A 24,820-nucleotide genomic window follows, 5' to 3' on the forward strand; every position below is an offset into this window, starting at 1 on the left:
GAGGGGGTCTCTCCCTTGCCTCTCTCCATCAACCCCTTTCCTCATGCCAGACTGGGGAGGGGGCCGTTCAGATGACCCGTAGACTAGCTTACGGAGGTGTCTCCGCTCGGTAGGGGCACATGGCGTAGCTTTCTTCTCCAGTGGCTGCCTGCCAGCATCCTCTGCCCCATCTGCCTTCTCTTCCAGTGGATTCTACAGTTTGATATCCTGTGATGACTCACACCCTTAAAACACAAGCTTAAAACTCACCTTAAATCCCTCCTCAGTGGCTCCCTGTGGGGCAGGCCGGAGCTGGGGCTACTGGGGGCAGTGAGGGGAGGGGTGCCTGCCCTGGCCCTGCACACCGAGGTTCTCCTCCCTATGGAGGCCCAGCTCCCCCGCTGCTTCAAGCTCCTCCCACAGCTCCCGCCCATCTGATGGCTGACCCTCACCCCCTGCAGGCTCCTGACCCTCACCTCTGTCTTCTCTCTCCTCACCTTCCTGTGTGGACTGGGGGGGAGCGGGGAGGGGGCTGAGCCGAGGGGTCGTTCTTCCGTCTCCCAGTGAGCTGCGGTGTACCCAGCTGCTCATGCTCAACTAGCACCTTGGCCTCCGGTTCTGGGGTCCCAAGAATCCTGTGGGGGTCCATGCAGGGCAGGGTGGCGTGGTGGTACCCGTAGGTCGGGGAGGGCATCACTCCCGCCTCTTGCTCTACCTCGGGGATCCTGATAACGCAGGCCACCTGCTGTCACCTCTCAGAGGTGCTTTCCTCACAAATCCATCACTGGCTCATACTGTTGTAAGTTGTCACAGCAACAGTCCTGTGGGGGGCGTGCTTCCGGGAAGGCACACTTAGGAAGGGGACCGGAGGGTTTAAGGAAGGAACAGCCAAGAGGGCCGGAGCAGGAGGACCACGTGGCCGGGGTCCCAGGCACACTGCTGCCACTCCTGTCCCTGGGGAATAGATAGCCCGGCCTCGCCCTGCCCCCCAGTCTCCAGTGGCCCGTCCCCGCTGGAGGCTGGAGGCCAGAGGCCAGGGGCCTGGTTGCTGCAGTGCTCAGAGAGGGTCTGGGGCTGAGAAAGCTCACCCTGGTGCTACCGGTCCCTGCGAGGCTCCTGACCCCAGTGTCCTGGAGGGGCAGGTCCCAGGCTGGGCTGCTGAGGCTGCATCTGTCTCCAGGGCTTTTTCCCTAAATGCACACCAGACACTGTATAGGGTGGCAGGGATCTGGTCCCAGGTCCCCTTCTGTGGCCTCCTGAGGCTTTTCCGGGGCTGCCCACTGGCCTATCGGTGGAACGTCAGCCCTGTCATCCACCGCCCCACCCTCAGACCATGGGAGTCCCCTTGGTCTACCTGACACCCTTCCTCCATCCTCTGCCTGGTGTCTCTCCAGGCCTGTATGGCCACCATGTTTCAGTGTGTGCACTTCTGGGGCTGGAAGGCCCTGGAAAGCAGCTCGGGCCAAAGGGACAGCAGTGAGGCTGATGGGATGACTGTTTTCCAGACAACGCTGTGCTCCATCCTGGTGAGGAAGCTGAGGGCCATGGGTCTGTTGGAGGTTGGGTGCCCTGGGGCTTGGGGCTTAGGGTCACAGCGGCCACAGACTTCTGTCCTGTGAGCCTGTGCTCACCTCACACATATGAAACGTCAAGACCAGCACCGTCCAACAGAGGCAGAATGCAAGCCACATATCCATACGTTTTCTGGTAGCTATGTTAAGAAAAATGAAAGAGGTGAAAGCAAATTGAATAATAGATTTTATTTAACCCAGCGGATCCAAACCATTGTCAATTCAACATGTAGTCAATGTATAAAGTATTAATGTGATATTTTACGCTTTTGAGTTACTGTCATCAAAATGCAGGAAGCTCTTCATATTTAATTCAGACTGGGCACATTTCAAGTGCCCAAGGGCCATATGTGGCCAGCGGCCACGGTAGTGGACAACCGCTCCATTTGTAGACAATATCATCTCTTCTCTGGGTCAGACAGAATGTAACAGAGGTCCGAAGGTCCTTATGTCGTCCAGCTGCTAGTCTGCTGTGTGATGCTGGGGTGGGCACTTGCCTTCTCTGGGAAGACCCTTGCACATCAGACAGATGGGAACACACTCTGAGCAAATGATCTCTAGGATCTCATCCTCCCTGGTTCTGTTCATCCCTCATCTTTTGCAGACTCAGAAAAAGCCTGCCGTGCTCTATAACTTCTTACTAGAAACAATGACCTACATTAATAGTAACTTGTCAAGGATCCGAATTGCTGCCTGCAACCTGGCAGGTGGGTGAGCGTGTCTCCTGATGTGGGAGGGGCATTGAGGGCCAGACCTGAGCCAGGGAGCAGGGTAGGGGAGACTCTGGTGGAAGTCCCCTTCTCTGTGTCCTCTCCCACGTAGCTTCACACCTGCCCGTTTCTCTATTAAGCATCTTCAGCGGAGTGCTAAACAGTTATCTCAAAAGGCAAAACAGACTCTCTTGCTGACCCAGTATTTGCGTGATGAGCATTTTACTGGCTCTCGTTTTAGGAATTATTATGAAGCAGATGTCTGCACACCATCTGAGAAAACTGGACTTCCCAGCATTAAGGAATTGTAAGTAATGGAGACTTAATCATACTGAGTGCACTAACCTCATTTGGGGAGCTTAGAGAATCCGCCCAGGGAAGAGCCAGGCGACCCTTCCCTTGTATAATCAGGGCACAGAGGGCTGCATGAGCCTGCAGAGGGCTCTCCAGGAAGACAACAAGTTGGGTGCGGAGTCCTTTCGGGTCTTCTGCCAGCCTCCCCATTACAAATATTTACAAAATGTTTCCACCCTGACTCCTTCAACCGATCCACAGGGCGCCCAGGTTCTGTGGGTGATCTTTCTGTCCCTGGTGGAGAAGCAGCCAAAGGCTCGGATGGGGGACATGTGTGCAGGCACAGCTCCACCTGCTGTCGTCTGGCTGCAAACACAGGGGTCCCCCTTCTGCAGCCCGCATGAGCCCCATACTGTACAGGAGGTCTGGTTGGGGGGGCTTCTACCAGCTTGGGGGCCCAGCCTCACCGGTTCCTGATTCTCTCCTGTCTGTGCTCACTCTCAGCTCTCCAGGAGCTACAGCTCGACTCGGACCCCGAGGTCCGCAGGGCAGCCTTGGAGACTCTCAAAATCTTGGATACGTGTAGCCAGCAGCCGCTTTTGTCTTCCCCAGGAGGATTTTGCTAGACGGTTCGAATATAAAGTATAAACTGCCCCCTCGGAGTGACAAACCACAGCCGGACTGCAGCGAGGCAAAACATTTTTAATTTAGTTTGTTAAGAAAAACATCGTTCTAAAATCGTCAGCGTCCCTTTTTTCCCTCCCCTTGAAATAAACCTCCATTACCGTTGGGAGTGCAGATTTCTGATTGTAAGGTGACAACATCTCAGAGCCAAGGCAGCAGGGCAGAGGGAGAATTTAGTCCCCACGATTCCCCGGAGTGTGAGAGTGTCTGAATCCAGTCTGAAAGCCAGGCAGTGAGGGGAGGCAGCCTGCTGTCCAGCCTCTGCCCCGCCAGACCCGACCCTTGAGGGAAAAGAGGCGTCTGCGCAGGGACCACGATAGGCAGCTGACTAAGGAGGGCTGCAGCCAGGGCGCAGAGGTGTGGGGAGTGGCCACCTCATCTGGGGGTGACGGGGGGGGGGGTGTCTCGGGGAAGTGACACCACATCAGGCCTACCTTCGCTCTTCCCACGATGGGGCCTGACGGGACAGGCTGGGACAGGGACCTAGCAGAGCCTGGAACAGAACTTGGTTGAGGCTCAAAAAGGAGAAATGATCGCCACATCCAAGGACGAGGCAGGGGAGAGAGGTGAGCAGGGGAAGGTTTCGGGACGCTCACGCCGGCAGCAGTCTCCTGAGCAGTAAGAGTGGGACTGCGGGCTGTTCCAACATGACCGCCCGGGGCAGTCAACACCATGGGCCCACTGGTGGGAGAGGGCTGTGGGTCAGGGCAGAGAACCATCCGTGTGTGCAAGCCTTCCTGGACAGTGGTTTTCCGGTTGTTTGGTGGCTCCCGTGGGATAAATCGTGACGGTGTTTCCTGCCAAGTGCTGAGAAGCTCTCGATGTTGACAGACCCAAATGCCACCGACTAGGGCAGGATCAGACATGTCACTTGGGGCAGGTGTGGAGGAAAGAGCTTTGGTGGCATACAACCAGGCTTTATCCCCTTCGTGCCTGTGCAGAACATCTCTAGAGGGTTTGTGGACCTAAATTAGAAAAGCAAAGATGCAAGATGAAAGAGTATTTTTAATCCTGAGACTAGGTTTTCTCTAAAAAGTTAACAGCAGATGCCAGAAAAAAATAAAGGGTTAGGCTATCTGACTGTTAAAATCTAACTTCTTTACAGTAAGGTGCCATGGAGTTAAATGACACATCACAGACAGAAGAAATTACTTGCAATTTATTCCAGACCAGATTGGTTTGTGTAATTGAACTGGCAACCAGGACATACCCAGATTAGTAAGAAACAAAGCAAATGAAAATCCAGTTCCCTAGAAACGCAAACTGCCATACGTTTCTCAAACCAACCACCCCCCACCCCCGCCCCCAGAGTGGTGCCCACGGGTGGCAGTAATGGGACCTCTTCTATTACCAGACTGCATACTGGAATAGCCATTTGGGAAAGCCATTTGGCAAAATTAGGAGTTGAAGACACCTATCGACGACCAGCTCACGTCTAGATGTATGCCACAGGTAAGCTTATGCATGCACTCGAGGATCGCGGCTGCACGCTTCCTTATCAGCAGACACCCAGCAGGAGCACGGAGGAAACCAGCTACCTAGAATCTTGATATGTGATACCAACACCCATCAGCTCCTGGCAAGCGCTAACACCTTTTGGTGAAGCCAAGACGTGGAATGCGTGTAGTACTAAACTGGGCATGTTAAAAATACCCACCATCCCACATATAGTCTATGGCATCCTTTATTGGCAGATCCTATCAATTACCCAAGACCCGTGCCTGAGCTCTTCCTAGCTTGCCTTCTTCTGCTAGGTGACCCTGCTATTCCAGCCTCTCCAGTAGCGAGGACCTGGCTGGGCCAGAGAACAGTAGCACAGGCCTGCTGGGTAGGTGGCAGGTGGTGTAGTGGGGGGTTGTGGGGTGGTGGCAGTGTGAGCAAATGCTTTGTCAGGGACGCCGTGTGGTTGCAAGGTTTGGGACCATCCCAGGACTATCTGAATACAGCACGTTTTCAGCTAAAAACATTAAGATGTTAGGAATTAACTTTTCAGGGATGAGCTAATGTTTTAATTTGCTACCTGCTAGCATAGAAGAGACCAGGTCCCTAGTTCTGAATTTAAACCTTAAACCCTCATGTCTGGGGTGGACATGGGTTTTAGAGCAAACAAGGTTCTCTAATGACTGGGAATGGAGAGCTTTCTGAGGATGTGTGTACATTTTTAAAAGAACACACAAGGAAAATAAGCCCATAAAGGATCACCTGAAAAATTTTAACTGAGCAACTTTATTCAAATAATTTCTACACCAAGAACTCAGAGTCATTTCAATGGGACAAGTTTCACTGAAATTTGCTTTGAAGGGCAGATAAGTGAAGCCAGCTCTCACATATTCTTGAGGATTAAACACACACAGAGTACAGGGGAAGAGGGACAAACTCTTGAAAAATAACTTGGCTACACATCTTCAGCTTTCAATTTTTCTGAGTACAAAGTCACTTTTCTCTTCCATCTTGAAAGGTGTGTTCTTTCCTTTAGAAAAAAAAAAAAAGAGGACAAGGAAAATGATTTCAGTAAAATTCCACTAGAATTCCCATGCCACCAAAACCTTAACTGTCCTGTATTTATTCCACTGCATATATATCTAAGCATTTGTGTGCCACTATAGAAAATGTGTCAAGGATGCAAAAACCCGCCAAAGGGTTACCTGCCTCTAGGGAGCAGCGCCACCTGGTGGTTATGCCCATGAGCCAGGTGGTTCCTGGCCTGGCATCAAGGGCCTGGGCCGACTCAGGATTCGAGAGAGGCTTCAGCTATTCAGCTACACTCCCTTATTTATAGAGTAAGAGACAGAGCCTGCCTGTTAGATGAGACCTATCTCATGAAAGGGGTCATTGCAGGGAGGAAGCAGTGAGAAGGTTCTGCACAGCCAGACACACAGAAAGGGACTCAGACGTCAGCCATTAACATGCCTTCCGTAGGCAGCTCAGGAAGATTTGGTCCATTTTCTCAAGATTTATAAGTAGAAAAAGAAAAAAAACATGGAAAATGGTTAAGTGTGTTCATGCCACAGCTTTAAGACGGAACTGCGAGAGGCCTCCAGGGCATGGCCACCATGACTTACCAAATTCCAGGGGAGCCGGTCCCACTGAGGGCCGAGCTCTCCTCTGGCTGCTCCACTGCCAGGCACAAGGCATTACTCCTCGCTGTGACCTTGGCAGGCCCTCACTGGGCAGGTGAACGAGAATAGACTGCCAGTCATCGAGAAGGTGGGAAGGGTGGGTCGGCGGCAGTGGAGGTGGAAGAGGGCTGGGGGAGTGACCCCGCTGAACTCCAGGGGCTGGGTCAGCAGGTGGCCTGACATGGCAGCAAATCTGCGGACGAGGTGGGAAAAGCCACAGAGGTGAAGCTGAGGGACAGGACAATGTAGGGGACAGGTCAGGAGGAACAGAGGCCACCGCATGGTTAATGCCCCGGGACGTGGCCATCAGGGGCACTGGTGAACAGTGGCTTCAGTGGAGGACAAGCCAGAGAGCAGGCTGGAGGACACAGGGGCAGCCGGAGGAAGTGGAAGCAGAAGGAAAAAAGACCAGACCATGATTCTGACCCTGAAGAGGCACTGGCTCCTACGGGTTGTGTTCATTCAGGAAGGACCAGTCCTCTCCTGTCCCCAGCCCCACCTGCAGCCAAAACCCTCTCAGGTTTTTGGAAATACTCTCCGAGAGTGGGGCCATGTGGGTCTGAATGCCGAGAAGCGTGAGTTGGCAAAGGCAGGAAAAGACCAGTGGGGTCACTCAGGGGTGGGGACAGTGACAGCTCAGGGCTCATCCCTGAGAGGAACGCACAGGTTCCTGGGATGGGTTCATAGTGGGGAAAAGAGAACATGGCATGTTTAGGGGAGATGGGGTCCATCTGAATGGCCACTGACGGGGGGGCGCCCATCTGCTTGGGGCTAGGAGGGAGGAGGAAGGTTTCAACATGCCCTCACCTGCCCACACCACCAATGCATAAAACCACAAATGTGCGCTCATTCAGGAGAGTCTCATTGCCCAAACCCCAGCCTGGGGACACTGAAGCGTGTGCTGGAAAGCCTGGGGCTCATGGGAAAACGGTGATCAATCCACGGTGCCTCGCCCCACCCCGCCTTCTTGCATCTTTTCTCCCGAGAAAGAACGGCACACGCGCATTCACACGTGACTCAAGTGCCCGCACGAACCAGACTGTAGGAAGAGGTGGGACCTCCGTGCCGAACACTGGGTCACAGAGCAGCAGCAGGTGGCCCAGGCCAGCCACTCCTGCTGTCCCCGGCAGGGAGTCCAGAAATAAAAGGAAAGTCACTATTTGCAGATCAGCTGTGCTTTAGGATGTCTGTCTTTGGGGTAGGACCAGGAGAGGCTGGGAAGGACACAAACGGACAAGGACAGACAGAGCGCACTACTAGTGAGGCTTCTTAGAAAAGTCCCCCAAATGCACTGCTGTGGGAAGTGTGAAAAATGTTCCCGCTAAGAACCCTTTCAGCCCCCACCTCGACACATCCCACCCACAAACAGGTTCTGGATATAAATGCTCATTTCGGAGGAAGGAAAAGAATTTGGGGGAAGTCTGGAAAACGAGCATAGAAGAATCCCCCTGTAAAACACCCATATTCGACCCACAGAAACGCACCTTCTTTTGCCAGGGTGGCTGTCGGGAGCCGGCCTCTCCCCTGGCCCTGGGATGGCGTGGCCCACCACACGCGATGGATCCTGGGAACTGGCCCACTGTCCATACAGCAAGGAATCTGAGAGTCGGCGTCTCTTCAGAGAGGACTGGTGGCCCCTTGTGGCAGTGAGCACGAAGCTCATTGACGGCTGAGCCTCAAGTGCGGTTGAGCCCAGTGGACTTTCCATGCTCCACTGGGGTGATGCTGACCGCTTTGGGGGACCCTGGAAGCCAGAGTCTGGGTTTGCTTTTTCCAAGGCGCCTCCTCTGGGGTACTGAACTTCCAGGCTTGCTCCACCTGGAGATGTTCCAATACGTAAAGGTGCCTGTGTCTGCTGCGATGACTGTTGGCAATACTTTTGATGAAGCTTGTCAAATTTCTCCTTTATTTCATTGTAACGATTCCTTCCACAGCTGGGAGGCTGTCCGCCAGCTACTGATGTGGCTTTGCTGGGAGATACAGACTTTCTAAGTATTTCGAGATGGTTTCCTTGAAAAAGGTCAAGGGTCTGCTCCGAGTGGCCTGGGCTCTGCACAGAGCTGGTTTCTGAAAGCAAGGGAGGCGAACCCCTCACTGGCAGGGGTTTGCTGTTCCATCTCACTGTTCCAATATCTCGTTCTTCCAGGTCTTCAAAAGCCTCCTGGAACCTGCTGAGCCTGCGGGTTTCTAAGCCCCGGGGGCTGCAAGGGCTCACTGGACCACCCCTGTACACGGCCACTGCTGAGGGTCCCGGAAGGGAAGTCAGGCAGGGCTGTTTCCCAGGGTTTGGGCAGTATTCCTGATGAAGCTTATCAAATTTGATTCCAATTTCCCTGTAACGATTTCTTCCCTTGTCCCGCAGTACTCTTGGTCTGGAAACGATTTTTAGAGGAGAAATTAACCATTTTAGTGCCTTAAGTCTACTTTCCTGACCAAGATGATGCATTGTACAGGTTCCTCTGTAAGTCAATGAACACCCCTGAGGCATTAAACTCTTCAACCCCCTAAGCTTATTCCAGCGTGGATCTAATTTGTGGATCTGGGGTTTGTTGACTTCAGGGAAAGCTTTTTCCAATTCTACTCCTGCCTTCTGGCCAGAAGCATCTAGAAAGTTCTCGCAATCTCTTAACACTTTCCTGTCCTTCAGTGGCTTGGAACAGGATGGGAGTGTCTCCCAGGAAACACTTTGAGAGAGCCCGGCTCCCCGGCACGGTGTCTGGTTCATTCTGTTCTTACACTTGTGCCTCCTCCAGGCGCTCCAGCTGTGAGCGATGAGCGAGGTTTTGGTAGAGATGATACATGCCGGTTTTGCGCTCAGCAGCCGGCTCATTGAGTGCAGCATGCCAGCATACAGGTCGCTGATGGTCACGTCACAGATGATGTCAGCCTCCAAGGCCGGGCTGCTTGAGCGGCTGTGCCCCTCAGCCCCCTGGAACGTGAGACTGTCGCTTCTAGGCACGAGGGCCAGGTCTGCTGGATCACACTCCCCGGTCCACGAAGCCCGCTTAACTGGGCCACCAGGACTCCTTCTGGACACATGGCCACGGCTTCCTGGAGGAAAACACACACAAGGTAAAGTGCCACCATTCAAGACGGGGCGAGACCACAGAACTAAAGGGTAGATGGGGATGAGGCTTTTTTAAGCAAGACAAAAAAGAGGAAAGTTCCATGAAAATATAGAACTAGATTTTTCTCAGAGATTTCTTTCTAGCTCTCGAACTTAAATTTCTACTCTCCCCACAAAACTTCCCCAGTGGGGTCTTCCTTCCCCGGGTGATGGCGTGCACGCTGGATGCCTTTTTCAAAGTCTCAGAAGAAACCAAACAATGACACTGTTTACCTGGATTCCTGGGGAAGACCCAGGACTCCCGGATACACCTCTTCATACAGACTGGACTTGCACATGTGCCATGTTTTATGTATTTAACCCACTGAGCCACCCAGGCGCCCCCATGTTTTATGTATTTAAAAGATAAAATTAAACCAACGAGGATAGGGAGAACTCTAAAAAGTGAAAATGGACCCAGAAAGCACTCAAGTGCTTATCAAATTTATGATAATGGCAGGAGGAAAAAGAAATCAAATGATTTTGAACACTGTACTCAGAACGGATAGCCAAAAATGTTTAACATGAACTTAACCTGGAGGAAGTCCAGAGAAGTCCAAACAGGTACGTTCTGCAAGACTACCAGCAGCCAGGACTATTCATGAGATAGGAGATGGCCCAGGAGCCTTCTGGCCTGCACAGGACAGCTCCACCCAGGCCTGGGGTTTCCCTGTTCTTAGCAGACCTGCCAGCACTTAGGGACAGCACAGATGTGAGCGCTGGTCAACAGACACGGTGCGTGGGCATGGGGGCAGTGGGCGAATAAGAAAATGCTACAAAATGTGGATTATTACATGCAAACAAAGGATGTTTATTGTAGGAGTCCTGTGTTTCTGGAGATTCAAACATTTCACAACAGTATGTTGGAATAAAGAGCTAATTAACAATTAGCACACCACAGTGCCAGAGGAAAAAAGCAGTCTGTTAGTTAAATATGAATAATTTATCTATTAAGTGCTTGTCTAACAGTTATGTCAATGAAACATGCACATAAGCAGAAGGGACACGGTTCACGCCAAGTTTCTATGTCACACTCACCATGGACAGGCCCAGCAGGTGAGGCCAAGGAGGGACTCAGTGTTAGAGGGGTATCCTCTCCAACTCCATCGTCAGTACACTGAAATCAAAGCATATGATTTAACACTTGGGGGTGTTCTAAGCTGTCCCCCACTGCCAGTGCCAGGCCCCGCAGGATGGTATGAGAGCCGCTCTTCCCCATCCACAGGCCGTGGGTCTGAGCTCAGCAGCATATGTGACAAGTGTGACCACAATCCCAGTGGCTGCAGCCTCCAGCAGTGGTGGGAGGAGGTGTCTTAGTAAAATCTAGGAGCTTGTCCATGTGACCCTCAGGGGACTCCCCCTGAGAGGGTCACTGCTGCCACCCATCTGCCAGGACCCCACCCTCCGCTGCTCTAGGATAAAGGAAAAGGCCATTTCCAGTAAATCCATCAATTCAATGGTCCTCGGCCATGGCATTCTCACTGGTCAGCAACACAATAAGAAAAAGTACATGTTCCTGTGAAGTTTGCTGCCTTTGAGATAAATGATTCATCCCACGTCACTTACCTCCTAGTTACTGAATATGAAAATGTCCTTTATGAGAAGACCCTGACAGAACTTGGAAAGCTACAGCTGGTGTCCTTGCTCTGTCAGACGAAGCTCTGGGAGACTGGCTGTGGGGGAGCGTGGTGGGCAAGGGCCGGTGGGGCAGCCCAGACCTCAGCATAGACACCCCGTGACACAACCGCAGGTCAGGTGCAGAGGGCACTTGCTGCCAGTGCCAGCCCGGTCACCCCAGAGCCACGGGGAGCGGGGAGCTGTTGCTTCCCCATCACTACCCCAAGGTGGGGCCCCTTAACATTTCTGTGAGCTGCTGCAGAACAGAGGGCGACGGAGGATGCATCCCATGAGCTTCCCTGATCCCTGCTGCCCCTGAGGACCTGGAGCGCTTCCTCAAGGAGAGTGGAAGTCTGCAAGCCCGGGAATGACATGGTTTCTAAACACTTGCTTGGGAGGCTCCTTCTGGGTTCCAGAGAGAGTGAACAAGAACCTGATTGGTGGGCCTCCGTGTGTCTCTAGGATTCAATTATCAGAAGATGCATGCCGGGAAGCACATTACCTCTGAACGTCCTTCATCCTGGAGCAGAACATCCACCTGGGTCAAGTATTTCCTCCTTAACTTGTTTTTCAAAGGGCTCCAAGGCACTGCAGGCTGATACAGAAGCGAATCAGTATTCATAAGAGCTTTTGGGTCTGGATGAACTCTTGGGTGCTGAAACAAACTGGCAAGTTCATTAACTACACATCAGTAAATGAAGTTCTTCAAAGTCACTTTTCGCTCCTTGCTGTTAGTGCAAAGTGGTCCAGATCCTCTGAAAAGCCTCTGGACCCAGAAATCGAACTTTGGATCATTTACCCAGGGGCAACCATCCAAAAGAAAGTAAAAAAAGACAAAAAAGAGAAGTCTGTGGAGGTTTAGGACAGCATTCCTAGAATAGAAAATAATTTAAAACAATCTGAATATTCTTAGGTGAGTTCGGGACTCAACTTTGAGAATCAGCCCTGATCAGTACATTTACGAGAAAAGATGTTCAGTGTTTTGGCTAAGGAGGCCTCTCCGTTCCCCTTCTGCCAAGCACGGGGGAGAGGGCGTGTTGACCTTCACCCTGCACCGGAGTGGGAAGCCAAAGGAGGATAAGGGGGATAACACAAACACACACTGTCCAGGATGTTTCTTATTGCTGGGACCACCTACTTCCCCTTCACTGCCACCCCTATGTAACACTTCAAAAAGCACCCTCCATCTTCCCCCAGGGTCACAGCCTATTCTAGTTAGACACTAAAAAGTCAAACCAGGTTTATGGCAAACTCTGGATGAAAACAGCAATTTTAGGGAAAAACCCACATGCGAGCTCTTCCAGCATCTGACACTGGGACCAGGAAAGACACCCCACTAGACTAAGTTCTCTGTGTATTCTCGTGTATCCCAATGGAGGGAAGAGGAGATTGGATCCTGACAGGTGGTTCTGGGACCACTGGGCCACTCTGGGTGGCAGGCAAATCAATGGCCTGATGACGTGACCTCGTGACGACATGGGCTTCCAAGGGCTGACCTGGAAATACTCCCTGGAAACAACTTCCTTATGACACTGCCTCTCAGGCAAAGGCCAACTTAGAACCTAACTTTCAATATCACGATCAAGGGTATGGGTGCACAGTGAACTGTGACGGTTCACACGGAACATCATCCAACATTTTTTTTGAGTTCAGTAAACCAGGCTTGAACCGGGGCAGTGAAGGCTGCTGCATGCTAGACAGGAGGAGGAGGAGGATCAGAGACGTGAGGAGTGGTATTAGCAAAGAGTGAGTCTAAAGAGGACAAGAAATACACTGGAAATGAGGACATGCTCTTATACCCCTGAGCTCTGGCTCGGTCCCTTCATTCTAACAGGTGGGTCTTACCATGAAGGACCCAGCAATCATGTCTTCCTGATATAAAGATGCATCATCGTTTTTTGAATCTGAAAGCAAAAAAATGGAAATCTCAATCAGCATTTTAAAGAAACCTTGCATTTTCTCTTAAAGATAGTGTTTGCACCATTAGAGTATGTTCTAGAGTGCTCCCTTTAATAAGGACACAGCCATCTGTCGCTGTCCTGATTACTAGCAATGCAACAAACCCATTAGAGCAGGAATATGACTGGAGAAGCAGCTTTCTTTCTTTCCTTCTTTTTTTAAAAAAGATTTTATTTATTGAGTGCCTGGTGGTTCAGTCCTTAAGTATCTGCCTTTGGCTCAGGTCATGATCCAGGGTCTCGGGATTGAGGCCCACATCAGGCTCCCTGCTCAGCAAGAAGCCTTCTTCTCCCTTTCCCGCTTCCCCTGCTTGTGTTCCCTCTCTGTCAAATACATAAATCAAATCTTACTGAGAAAAAAAAAAAAAAAAAAAAAGATTTATTTATTTGAGGGAGAGCTTATGCAGGAGCTGGGGGAGGGGAGAGGGAAAGGGAGAAGCAGACATTTCGCTGAGGGCAGAGCCCAATGTGGGGCTCAATCCCAGGACCCTGAGATCATGACCCGAGACTAAGTTAGAAGCCCAACCGCCTGAGCCACTCAGGTGCCCCTGGAGAAGGCTTCTATCACCCTGAACTCCTTCGATGGCCTCTGATTCTAGGAGCAGAGTCCCTGTGGCTCAGGGCTGTTGTCCACCTCCCTGCTGTCTGCTAGGTCAGCCAGTGTGGCCGGCGAGCACTTGGAATGTGGCTCTAAGGCTGGGGAACTTTAAGTTAAATTTTATTTAATTTTCAGTTCATTTGACTGTCCACCGGTGATGTGTGCCATCAAATTGGACAGTGAAGCTCTGGGATAACCATTCTAATTATTTCAAGCAGTCCAGGAACTCACGGAACTAAGGATTTGTGGAGTTGTAGTTGGGATCAATGAGTAAACACCTAGTTCTCCTTGGCAAGACCGCCCTGTGTTGTCTGAAGGACTGAATCCATTTTTACAGCTGGCCTGGAGTAGGTGAACTGCTGGGGAGAGCTGGGCAGAGCACATGAAGCCTGTGGAGGACCAGTGCCAGCAGGAGATGGGGGTTTTGGGCCAGTTACAAAGTCTGACATTACAGACCTACAGTCTGGTTAACTGCTATCTGGAGTAGGGCTGGTGTATGGAGCCTGGGTGAAGGTGGGGGTCTGTTCTGATCTGGGGGTCAGGGGGCTTCCTGGGGGCAGTGAAACACGGTGGGCAAGCCAGGATTCTGCTCTTCATCCCAAGAGCAACATGAAGCCACTGCAGTGCTTTGAGCAGAGAAGTGGCATGCCTGAATGGGCGCTGTCACAGGTGCCAGCAGGGGAAGGGCTGGTATTGTGGGGGTATGGCGGGGCACAGGGGCAGAGCTACAAGAGGGACGGGGGAGGCAGAGGCACAGGGAGGGATGGAGGGGCTGGGTTTCTGGCTCATATTACAGATGTGCCAAGGGCAATTCTTCTGGTTGACATTTTCAGTTTAGATGTGCCAAGTTTAGACTGAGAAGAGAGGCTGACAGGGTCTGGGCTGGGGGTTGCACTAGAGTGAGGGGCTCAGACCAATCTCAAGAAAGGGCATCTGGTAGAGAAGGGATGTGGGATGGCAGGAGTGCGGTGGAGAAGGAAGAAAACCCATAGGGCCACAGACTAAAGCCAGGATTTCCAGAAGCTCCAAATGCTACCAAGAGGGCAGTGGGATAGAAGCCCCAGAATGCCAATGAGTCAGCAACAGGGTGGCTGGGATCACTGAGAGTTCTTCCAGATGGGAGTCGGGAGCCAGGATGGAGCTGGTGGAGTGCCTGGCAGGTGGGAAGCAAGGGCAGCTCCTCTAAGTTGGGTCGTGAAGAGAAGTCAAAGCAATGCAGAGAGAGGGACACAAGGTAGGGAGGCCCGTCAACTATGCTTGACTGTGCTTGAGGTGAAATCTGAGTGCGTTCAACACTGACGGGCTGCACAGGGCTGAGGGAGGCGCCAAAGAGAGAAAGGCAGTGCTGACAGATTCACCAGAAAACAGGCTGGGTCGGGGTTTGGGCAGCCTGGGGCAGGGAAGGCAGCCCCATGGAGGACAAGGTGACGCAGAGGAAGGAAGACGTCCTACAGGAGTCAGCAGTTCAAACACCGCCCTGTGGGGCCAATCTGAAGACTTGTGAAATTCCTGAGACGTTTTTAAGAGGGGCAATAAGCTAAAAAACGGACGGGAGCGTGTACATCCATTCTTCAAGAAGGTCTGAGCGCTGCTTAGGTGTCAAGAACCACAATGTAACTAAGCAAGATAGAAGGAACTAGCAGGCACTTTAAGATGCTCTTGTTTTTAAAATAACCTTGGTAAAAAGTCCTAGTGAGGGATCTGGACTTTGAATGCTGTACTGGGGACCCGTGCCCCTCCCGAACTCGCCACCTAGCACAGGGACACTCACCCACTGCCAGGACCTGTGTGCTGGGCACGGAGGGAGCTGGACCTCTGGTGCTGGCTTCCGCGGGGCTGCCATCACTCCTGCTGACTGCCTCCACCGGGGAGTCCTCAAAAGCACAGAAGTAGATCAAGACAGGCTCGACTCAGTGACAACACACTTTAAAGCCACAGTGAAGTAACAACCCTACAATCCTCCCTTTAGCGTGAGAGCACAAGGTTTCACGGACTCCTAGAACCTTCCCGCATAAAGGGCCTTGAGACTCCCTTTTGATGGCAGGGCCTCTCCTGAGAAGGAATGGCTTTCTTCCTCTGGGTGTGCCTGGGCTGCTATTCCCAGAGCCACTTGGATGGTAAACTGTGGATGGCGAGGGACGGAGTAGGGGAAGCGAGGAGCAAAGACGGGAATGCAGGGGCCAGACCGCTAACAGGCCTCGCTAACAATCCTGACGAATGCCATCCGTGGGTTCTCATTAGTAAAATTTGAGAATTCAAGACCCCAGATTGGCTAAAGGAGCTTAGGAACTCCCCCGCTTCACAAGAACAGGAGTCAGAGCATGGTGAGGCCTGTCCCTGCAGGTGTCACCTCAGGATCAGGGGGATTTGTGGCTGGCTGTGAACACTGCCTGGTAACTGAATCCTGCCTTAGGGAATGTCGCCCCTTTTGCCTCAGGTGAGGAAGGGCTGAATCACCTGGAACAGATAGGAAGAACTAGAGAAGTCTCTGGAACTGTTTCGTGGCTGCTGTGTCTGGAGGTGAGGCAGAACTTGATTGGAAAACTAGGGGAGGGTGCCTGGGTGGCTCAGTGGGTTAAGCCTCTGCCTTCGGCTCAGGTCATGATCTCAGGGGCCGGGGATTAAGTCCCGAATCAGGCTCTCTGCCGAGAGCTTCCTCCTCTCTCTCTCTCTGCTTGCCTTTCTGCCTACTTGTGATCTCTGTCAAATACATAAATTCTTAAAAATAAAACAAAAAACAAAAAACAAACAAAAAAAACGAGGGGAAGCTGAGTCCTGGGCACTGACGTCCCAGCGGCTGGAAGCTCTGGGGCTACAAAAAGAACCCAGGCCTTGTGTTGGGACCAGACTGATAGGTCAACACACACCTAGCCCACTGCGGCTTACTGCCTCCCACAGCCTCCAGGCACCATCTTGGGGGTGCAGAGCAGCTGAGTTTCTGGTTGTCTGGTAAAAGAAGGCAGAGTTGGGCATAGTCACACATAGTAACTTTGGGGGACGGCAGAAGTCTGAGGGGTCAGCACAGATGACATCTAGTTTTCTAATCCTAGGAGAGGAGCTCAAAATTCTATAGATCCCAGGCAGCAGTGCTCCTACATTTCAAGCAAAAACCTTAAATAGGGGTGCCTGGGTGGCTCAGTCAGTTAAGTGTTTGCCTTTGGTTCAGGTCATGATCCCAGGATCATGATCCCACACTGGGCTCCCTGCTCAGCTGGAAGCCTGCTTCTCCCTCTCCCACTCCTGCTTGTGTTCCGTCTTGCTGTTATCTTTCTCTGTCAAATAAATAAAATCTTTAAAAAAACAAAAACAAAACAAAACAAAACAACCTTAAATAACTGTGCAGATGAAAACACTTGGCAACCCAGGCCGTTCAAATACTGGTCTGATAGGTGGGCATCATTATTAAGCATAATTTAGAGTGCAAATCCTTTGACCTGATGATCGCACCTCCTGGCGACTACTAGATAAGGGCTAGTATAGGCCCTGGGAAAACGCAAAGATGGTCCTTCAAGGGGTATTTATAACAGAGGTCTTATAAAGCTCAAGGGAACACAGCCATGCCTGTTCATGTATGGCATACATGAGCCTTCCCCTCCTAATATAGAGCAGAGTAGCTGGAAACACACAGCCAGCAAAGCCTAAAATACTTCTCTTCTGGCCCTTTGTCGGAAGTGTGCCGATCCCGGTTTATAATAAAGGAAGGTGCAAACAGCTAAATGCCTACCCACGAGAGCAGTTTTGAAAAAAAGGTAATTGAGTGATACAATGGATGATGAAAAAAAATGTTCACAACATGTATTATGTGGAAAAAAGAAGGTGAAAAACATGTGTATTATAAACAGGAATTATATTATACTAAAATATCATGAGTGACTGTAGAAGTTAGGTTGAATTTAATAGTTACATGTATCTCTAACATTTCTACAACTAAATACATGATGTGTGTGATGAAAATAATCAGGAAGAAATTTTATTTCAGAATTCCTGTTAATGGTTCAGGAATCCTAACCCTGACGTTTTCATTCTGGGGCACCGTCTTCTTGGCTGAGAAGCAGTCATTAAGGGGATCCCAGACGTCCTTGCAAAAATTACCGTGGCAAGACTCTGTGGGTCTCCCAGCGGGAAGGCAAACTATGTTGGCTCCTCCCATGAACATAGCAGGCCACCTGTCTCAGTGTCCACAGATAAATTCAGGAAAACCACACCGGGGTTTTGGAAGGGACCTCCATGGGGGAAAGAGGCGTGATCCTGCACCCTCTCCCTAATCTCTTCCCTTTGCAGAAGAGAAAAGAGGCACGTTTCCTCAAAGCAACTGGTTTGGATCTTTTCTGTAAGGACCCAACAACGTAAGCTCACAGCGATGACTGCAGCTGGGGCAGGAACGGGTTTCTCCCTCCAGCCAGCCCTGCCCATGGGGCTGCTGTCAAGAGCCCTTCGGCCTACAGCAGAGGAAACGGGGACAGCTCCTTCTGGTACCTGACAAGCAACAGAAGCAAAGCTTCTCAGTAAATACTTAGAGGAAAATGGGGGGGTAGTTCGGGTGAGAATGCCAGAGATCAGGAGCCCTGCAGCGATCTCTGGGGGATCCTGGCGCAGCCACAGCTGACCCACACCTTCATTCACATCGGTATTGCTGTATGGCAGCTTGTGTTGGCGGTAAAATTTGACGTTAAATACCTGGATGTGTCCTTTGTTTCTCTCCTTTACCAGTCCTCCACCCCAAATTCTCAATCCTTCAGAAAAGAAATAAAATTAAAATTACCACGTAAGCAATCCTGACTGCTGAATTTCTGTTCAATCTGTGTCAAAGAAAACCAAAGTGGCAGGCAAAAGACAGATACAACACTGAAAGCAAGCCTTACTTCTGATATTCTGTTGTTTTTCATCTTTGTGGAGTTGAAGGCTTTGTTTTTTTTTTTAATTAAAATTAGACAAACACCTGTCGTTAATGACAGTCTCCTATCTAGGAGGCAATAGCTCATCTAGTTTTGTCATTAAGCCAGAGTTAAATGGGGTTAAAGAACACACATATGCCAAGTATTATCCTTAAAGTAGATATATTGAGAGTAAATTATATATTACACGTAGATCAGAAGCACTGTTTGAGGGCAACCTCTCTACCCCATGTTCGGAGTGCTTTCTGAGGGAAGTCTACCAGTACAGAGAAAGGCCTAAGCATGTGGGTGAATGCTGAGATTTGGGAGTCCTGCCACTTACTAGCTAGCAGAACCTGGGCCAGAATACTTGATCTCTTCCTAAACCTCCATTTGCCCCCAGGTAAATTCAAAGTGAATAAGAAGGGATCATTGGGTTGAGATGGTTGCTAATGATGATACACAGTGCTTACAATGATCCAGGCTCTATCCCAAACACTCCCCACATATATCACATTTAGTATTTACAACTCACATCTATGGAACTTGTAGAGAAATCCTAACTCTCTAGGAGGCTGGCGCTCACCAAGTTCACTGTACAGATGGAGACACAGAGGCAAGAAGTAGGTCAAGTCACCAAGTCCAGGCTGCTCAGGCTGCTCAGGCTGCACAGCCAACTGGTGGGGCCAGGCTGTGAATCCAGGGCAGTGACTCTCTGTGCTCTTGCCCACTGCACCATGTGGCCTTTCCAGAACCGCGTGATGCTTAGCAAATATGCTAACTCAAGTTAAGGCTTTGCTGGTGTGGCAAAGTGACATGGGGCTAGTTCCCTAACCTCTTTCTGCTGCATCTCTGCTATGAAACAATGATCCTAGGACTAGTACCTACCTCAAAGGGTTGCTGAGAATCCAAAGCATGAGACTCTCAGAAGCACAGGGCACCTGGTTAGTGGTCAACACATGTGAACAACTATTATTCCCCCACTGTCTTCACCACCACGAGTGTGGGAGTGTTAGCTACACTCTACATCCTGTGCTGTTGCCTTAAATTGGGAACTTCTGCCGCAAGGTGGTCCGCTAGTTCTAATCAGAAAGTACCTCCTCGGGCTAAGCAATAGGTCCGGGGAACCGCATTATCATTAGCCAGGAGCTCCTGAGATCCACTGAATCCACACCCAGCATTGCTGCCGGAGGCCCCAGGAGTCTGTGCTATAACAAGCTCTCCAGGAGGCCTTGGTGCTCTGAGTAGGAGTGCTGTCAGGCTGTGTAGATGCTTCAACTACTGCTCTCCTCAAACTGGAGTCAGAGTGGGCTTCACTCTTGGAGTCAGTGGCGCTCTACTAGGTATGTGGAGGGGCCAGAATGCTCCAGACACTGCCCATCCTTGCAGAGACGGTGCACAAGAACAGAGTGAAGCCTGCCAATGGCACCCTTAGGAAAGATTCCTACATGGCCCTGTGTCCTGCCCTCAGGTTAGATTTGTCATCACCTGTCTCTATACTTCATCTTACTCAAAACGCCGGAAAGCGACTGTCATTGCTGGACAGAGACCAGAGAGTAAGTGAAACCTGGAGCCGGAATATCTTAGCTTCTGTCTTCATAAACTTTTCACCCACAGGTGGCTGGCTCAGCTAAAAAGGCAGACAGCTAACCCTTTATTTTACTTCAGAAGCTGGCCCTACGAAACTTCTAGGGCCTGCCTGTCCAGCGCACAGCAGAGCTGGATGGGAGACTGGCCTTCACTAGTGGGTCAGAATGAGCTGGGAATAAGACTGAGTGGGCGGAACTGACGTCTTCACCTAGTTAGCAAAGAGAATCCATGAGAGGTAAGTCAGCTTTCAGCATCAACCACTACACAGAACGGCTCCTTCTCGTCACATTCCGAGAGCTCTGAGCCTGAGGACAGTTAACACTCCCAGTCAAGTAACAGTCAATACGAGTGTTTATGAGGGCCGGGCCCTGTTCCAAGAACTCCACAAACACACTCATGTAACTTCAGACGTCCCCACGAAGTAGGTATAGTCCTCTCCCCATGTGACAGATGAAGAAACAGAGACCCGGCCTCCACTGTTAAAGCAACCAGCCCAAGGGGACAGAACAAGCGACCAAGCAGGGGCAGGCATCTGTGAGTCTGCAGAATTCTGTTTTAATAAGTAATTCTGCCGGAAATAAGTAAGGGAATTAGTAATGCTTTAATTCCTCCTAGGTGAGCACGGTTTATTTTCATGAGAGAGCAGGGACGGCATTTCACGCTCTGGGAAGACACTATTCTGTTCACACGCGTAAACACTCAGAAGGTGGGGAGGACTCGTACCCTGGGGTGTCTCATAGGTCAGGGTGGACATCTGCACCAGCGGGGCATCCTCGAAGGGCTGGTTGTACTGCGGGAGAGACAGGGCATCTCGTCAGGTCCGAGGGCCACGAGGAGGCCCTGACCCGGGCGGAGGCGGCGCCAGCGCGGGGCTGAAGTCTGGAAGAACCCCCCACCCCAAACTCCGTCCCTCTCCCCCCCACCCCGGAAGTCTGGAAGCACCCTCTTCCACCCCAAGCTCCCTCCCTCTCGCCCCCCAACCACCTCCCTCTCCATCCCAGCCCCCCAGTCCCCTCTCCCCAACCCCGCTTCCTCCTCTACACCCCCGTCTCCCTTACCCTTCCCGCCCTTCCCGTTGGCCCCGCGCTCCCCCGCCTCCATCCTCACCCCAGCTCCCAACCCCGTTTTCCCCCGTCGGCCTCGCGCCCCTATCCCCCACTCCAGCGGGCCTGTGTGTGTGTGTGGGGGGGGGGGGTGCCGTACCTTTTCTATCAGTCGCTGCATGTGCCTCTGGAAGCGGCGGCGGCTTTCCCGGAGCTGCCACAGCAGCGCGTCGTCCCCGAGGAGCTGGTCCTCCATGGCTGCCGGAGACCCACACCCGACTCCAGCCGGAAGCAGAACGGCAGCCCCTCCCGCGGCCCGTTCAAATAGCGACTCCCGCCCTTTCTGCCTGCCCTTCCAACTGCCTATTGGCTGGCACGGAAAGATCGGGTGCTGATTGGGCCTTTTAAACATAACCACGCGATTTACGTCCGGCCAATCCGCGCCCGAGTTTCCGGCCCGCCCCTCTTCCCTCCGCGCCGGCGCAAAAAGGAGAGGGGTGGGGTCTGCCACCACGCCCGCGTTGGGAGATGGGCGGGTGTTAGGTCTGAAGGTGAAGTGCCTGTCAATGGGCCGTGCCCCTCGAGAATTTGTTGTGAAATACGTGTGCTTCTTTATTTGTGCGCCTGAGATGTCTGGGTGACTTGCAGGGGAGGAGGGGGGCGTCTCGCCTCAGTGGGGGGGCCGCCCTTCGGGTCGTGCGCTGTTAGGACCTGGGGGGGGGTCCAAGAAAGAAAACACCAAATTGCCATTACAAAAGAAGGAAAGCGAACACGTGTTTAAAAGAGAAAAACCATAAATATCACAGGATCCAAGAAAATAATGTATTTATTAACGTCCTGGCGCACCTTTTTCCCTTACATAGTTTTGAGTGCTTACTCAGCCTCTTCACGGATACTAAATCTGTAGTATTTTCTCCAGAGAGAATGGAAAGATGATTCAGCCTCTCGTATGGCTGATATAATTTATTTTATGATTGCTATTTTAGTTATTTTATTCAGCTTCATAGCTTGGCCATATTTGTGTGTTTGTGCTGATATTCCCGCAGTGTGTGACTGAAGGGGGGGGGCGGTAGCTAGACTTAATACTGGACAAAATCAACTATTAAACAAAGACTGTAATAAGAGACAAAGATGTTACATGACAAAGGAGTCGATCCATTTAGAGGACATTACATTTGTAAATATGTGCGCACCCAAGATAGCACCTGAACACATAAAGCAAATATTAACAGACTGGAAGGGAGAAATAGACAGCAGTATAGTAATAGAGTAGGGACTTTAATATTCCACTTACATCAATGGATATATCACTCAGACACAAATCAATACGGAAACACTGGCCTTAAGTGGTGTTTTAGATCAGATGGTTTTGGATACATACGGAACCTTCCATCCAAAAGCAATAATACACATTCTTCTCAAGTGCACATGGAACATTCTCCAGGACAGATTGTATGTTAGGCCACAAAACAAGTCTTTTTTTTTTTTTTTCTTTCCACAAAACAAGTCTTAATAAATTCAAGAATATTGAAATCATCAAGCATCTCTTCTGACCACTGAGATTAGAAATCAATTATACAAAGAACACTGTAAAATTCCGTAACTTCGAGCACTGTTTGTTCCCTTAGATGGGGCTCTTCACCAGCTCTCAGCCTGCACCCCAATCCTCCTGGGCCATCGGGCAGAAATTAAGGGAGAAGTAGGGGGTGAAAACTTCGGGGTGCATGGAGTGTAAGTGTCCAGGAAATGTATTGTGATGGGCACAGAATGTGCCACCTGGATCTCCCTTCAAGATGCCTTGGCTCCTGGGAGGGCTATCCGCAGGTACTCTGAGTTATCAGCCTTTTCTGGGATTGCCCCTCAGTTGCAGAGGAGCCCCTCACCCATGGAGTACAGCGTGAGGATGGCCCAAATTCACTGGCAGATCTAGATGGGACTGTCGGGGCTGGGCCATTTCACTCCAGTGGAGGACAGCCCTGACAGTTCATTCCAGCTCCTGAGCTCTCCATTGAATCAGTGGAGGCAGACTGTCCCATCTTGATTCCTTCCCTCCCTTCCACAGATCTCAATCTGAGGGGCACTTCCTAACAAACACCCTGCACGATAACTCAGTCTTCCAGTCTGATTTCTGCAGGACCCAGCCTGTAACAAGGACCTCGCTGCAAGTGGCCACTGAACCTATACATTCAATTTCTCACTTTTTGAATTTTTGCAGATAGGCTATGTTTTCTTCCTCCCCCTTCCTTGGGAGTGTTTAGAAATTTAACATGCTGTTCCCTGTTTTCACACAAATTAGTTTCAAACATTTAACTCATCACATTTAGAGATTTGAGACTTCAAAATTGGCCTCTCCTGGGGCTTGGTGCCCACTCCTAGGAAACCACTCCTGGATTCCAGAGCGAACCTTCCCTTCCTTCACTGACTGTCCAAGGATCTGCCTTCACCCCAGGGATTCATGGGCAGCTTCAGGGGAACAATTTCTTATTCTCAAGTTCATGTCTTTAATTGAAATTCCCAAAACACACCCACTTCGGCCAATCCCCTATGAACCAAAGCCGGTGCATTGGCTCTTGTCCTTCTGGCCAGCTGTTTTTCCAGTCCTTTCTGACGGAGTTTTACCCATCCCGTGGCCCCAAGTGGTGGCCCAGCTAAGGAAGGAGCCCTGAAAGATGTTTTTTATTTGATACCATTCTCTACAAATAACCTGTCTCTATGTAGCAGCCTAAACATGTGACCTCAGGACCCCAGAGTTGCTATGTAAACTCCTCCCGCACCGCTCCCGTGTAACAGGGGAGGGTCACAAATCAGCTCCTTCCCTAGCAGCGGAAATGGTTGGGTGCGGCACTTCTGGTCTCACAGGGTTTCCATAGCAACAGAGATGAAGGTGTGCTCAGCCCTGCGGCAGTATCCTTCTCCACCTCCGGTTGCACTTGCACAGCGCCCTCTGCTGGCCTGGCCTGAATTTTCAAGCCTCTAAGTGCTGTACAAAATCAAGGGCGCAGGAAATAGTTCTCATTAGAATTATTTTATGCCTGCTTTCATAAAATGTGCCTCAATTTTACAAAAATTTTATATAATAAATGGGTATTCTTCAGGGTTTTCATGCATATAATTCTGTGTTGGAAAGGTGCGGAAATGTCACCACCATCTGTGATTAGACAAGCATAGCTTTGGGCTGGTCCCAAAGTTGACATAGCAACCGCTATGTAACAGTGAAAGCGTCCATCCAAGATGAATTATCAACAACAGGCATCAAAGACCCATCAGTTAGGCTGCCAGGAAAAGGGTTCACTCTCTTTCATGGCTCTAGAGACTGTAGTGGCTGACAAGTTGCCTTTCCAAAAAGTGTCAGTCAAATTTCACAAGCAGTGTTTATTCTTTGATTTAATAAGTCTAGTTTTTGAAATCTATTTTAAGCAATTAAGGATGTTGGCAAAGATTTAGCTGTAGAACCTTTAGTGAATCACTGTTTATAAAGTCCAATCCTAGAAGGATGGTTGAGTAAGTGGTCATAGATACTCAGTGTGCTCCATTCATAAAATTTTGAGAAACTGTATATTAGCATCTGAAATGTGCATCATTTTTTAAGTATAAAAAGCTATAGGCCTGTATTATATATCTGCATTTAAAATATACATTGTATGTTTTAAAACTTTAACTCTGTATGTATTAAAATG

General features: G+C 50.6%; 2 protein-coding genes across 3 annotated transcripts in view; one reads left to right on the forward strand and one right to left on the reverse strand.

The window, feature by feature from the left end:
* Positions 1 to 3,797, forward strand: part of MROH2A (maestro heat like repeat family member 2A) — a 44,215-nt gene extending 40,418 nt beyond the window's left edge. For both annotated transcript variants that reach the window (XM_032355236.1, XM_032355237.1), the window contains exons 39-42: positions 1,374 to 1,505; positions 2,155 to 2,257; positions 2,502 to 2,567; positions 3,059 to 3,797. In XM_032355236.1, coding sequence (XP_032211127.1) covers positions 1,374 to 1,505; positions 2,155 to 2,257; positions 2,502 to 2,567; positions 3,059 to 3,180 — 423 coding nt within the window. In that variant the 3' untranslated portion in view covers positions 3,181 to 3,797. The remainder of the gene's footprint in view (positions 1 to 1,373; positions 1,506 to 2,154; positions 2,258 to 2,501; positions 2,568 to 3,058) is intronic.
* Positions 3,798 to 5,473: 1,676 nt separating this feature from the next.
* HJURP (Holliday junction recognition protein) lies at positions 5,474 to 21,477 on the reverse strand. The gene is made up of 9 exons (XM_032355238.1): positions 21,304 to 21,477; positions 20,824 to 20,890; positions 18,314 to 18,369; positions 15,408 to 15,510; positions 12,926 to 12,984; positions 11,583 to 11,675; positions 10,502 to 10,580; positions 7,842 to 9,408; positions 5,474 to 5,708 (listed from the first exon to the last, which is right to left on the reverse strand). The coding sequence occupies exons 1-9, from the start codon at positions 21,397 to 21,399 to the stop codon at positions 5,672 to 5,674; spliced, it is 2,157 nt and encodes a 718-aa protein (XP_032211129.1). The 5' UTR covers positions 21,400 to 21,477; the 3' UTR covers positions 5,474 to 5,671.
* Between the last annotated feature and the right edge of the window lie 3,343 nt (positions 21,478 to 24,820).

The sequence above is a fragment of the Mustela erminea genome, chromosome 8 (assembly GCF_009829155.1).
Source record: "Mustela erminea isolate mMusErm1 chromosome 8, mMusErm1.Pri, whole genome shotgun sequence".
In the NCBI taxonomy this organism is placed as follows: domain Eukaryota; kingdom Metazoa; phylum Chordata; class Mammalia; order Carnivora; family Mustelidae; genus Mustela; species Mustela erminea.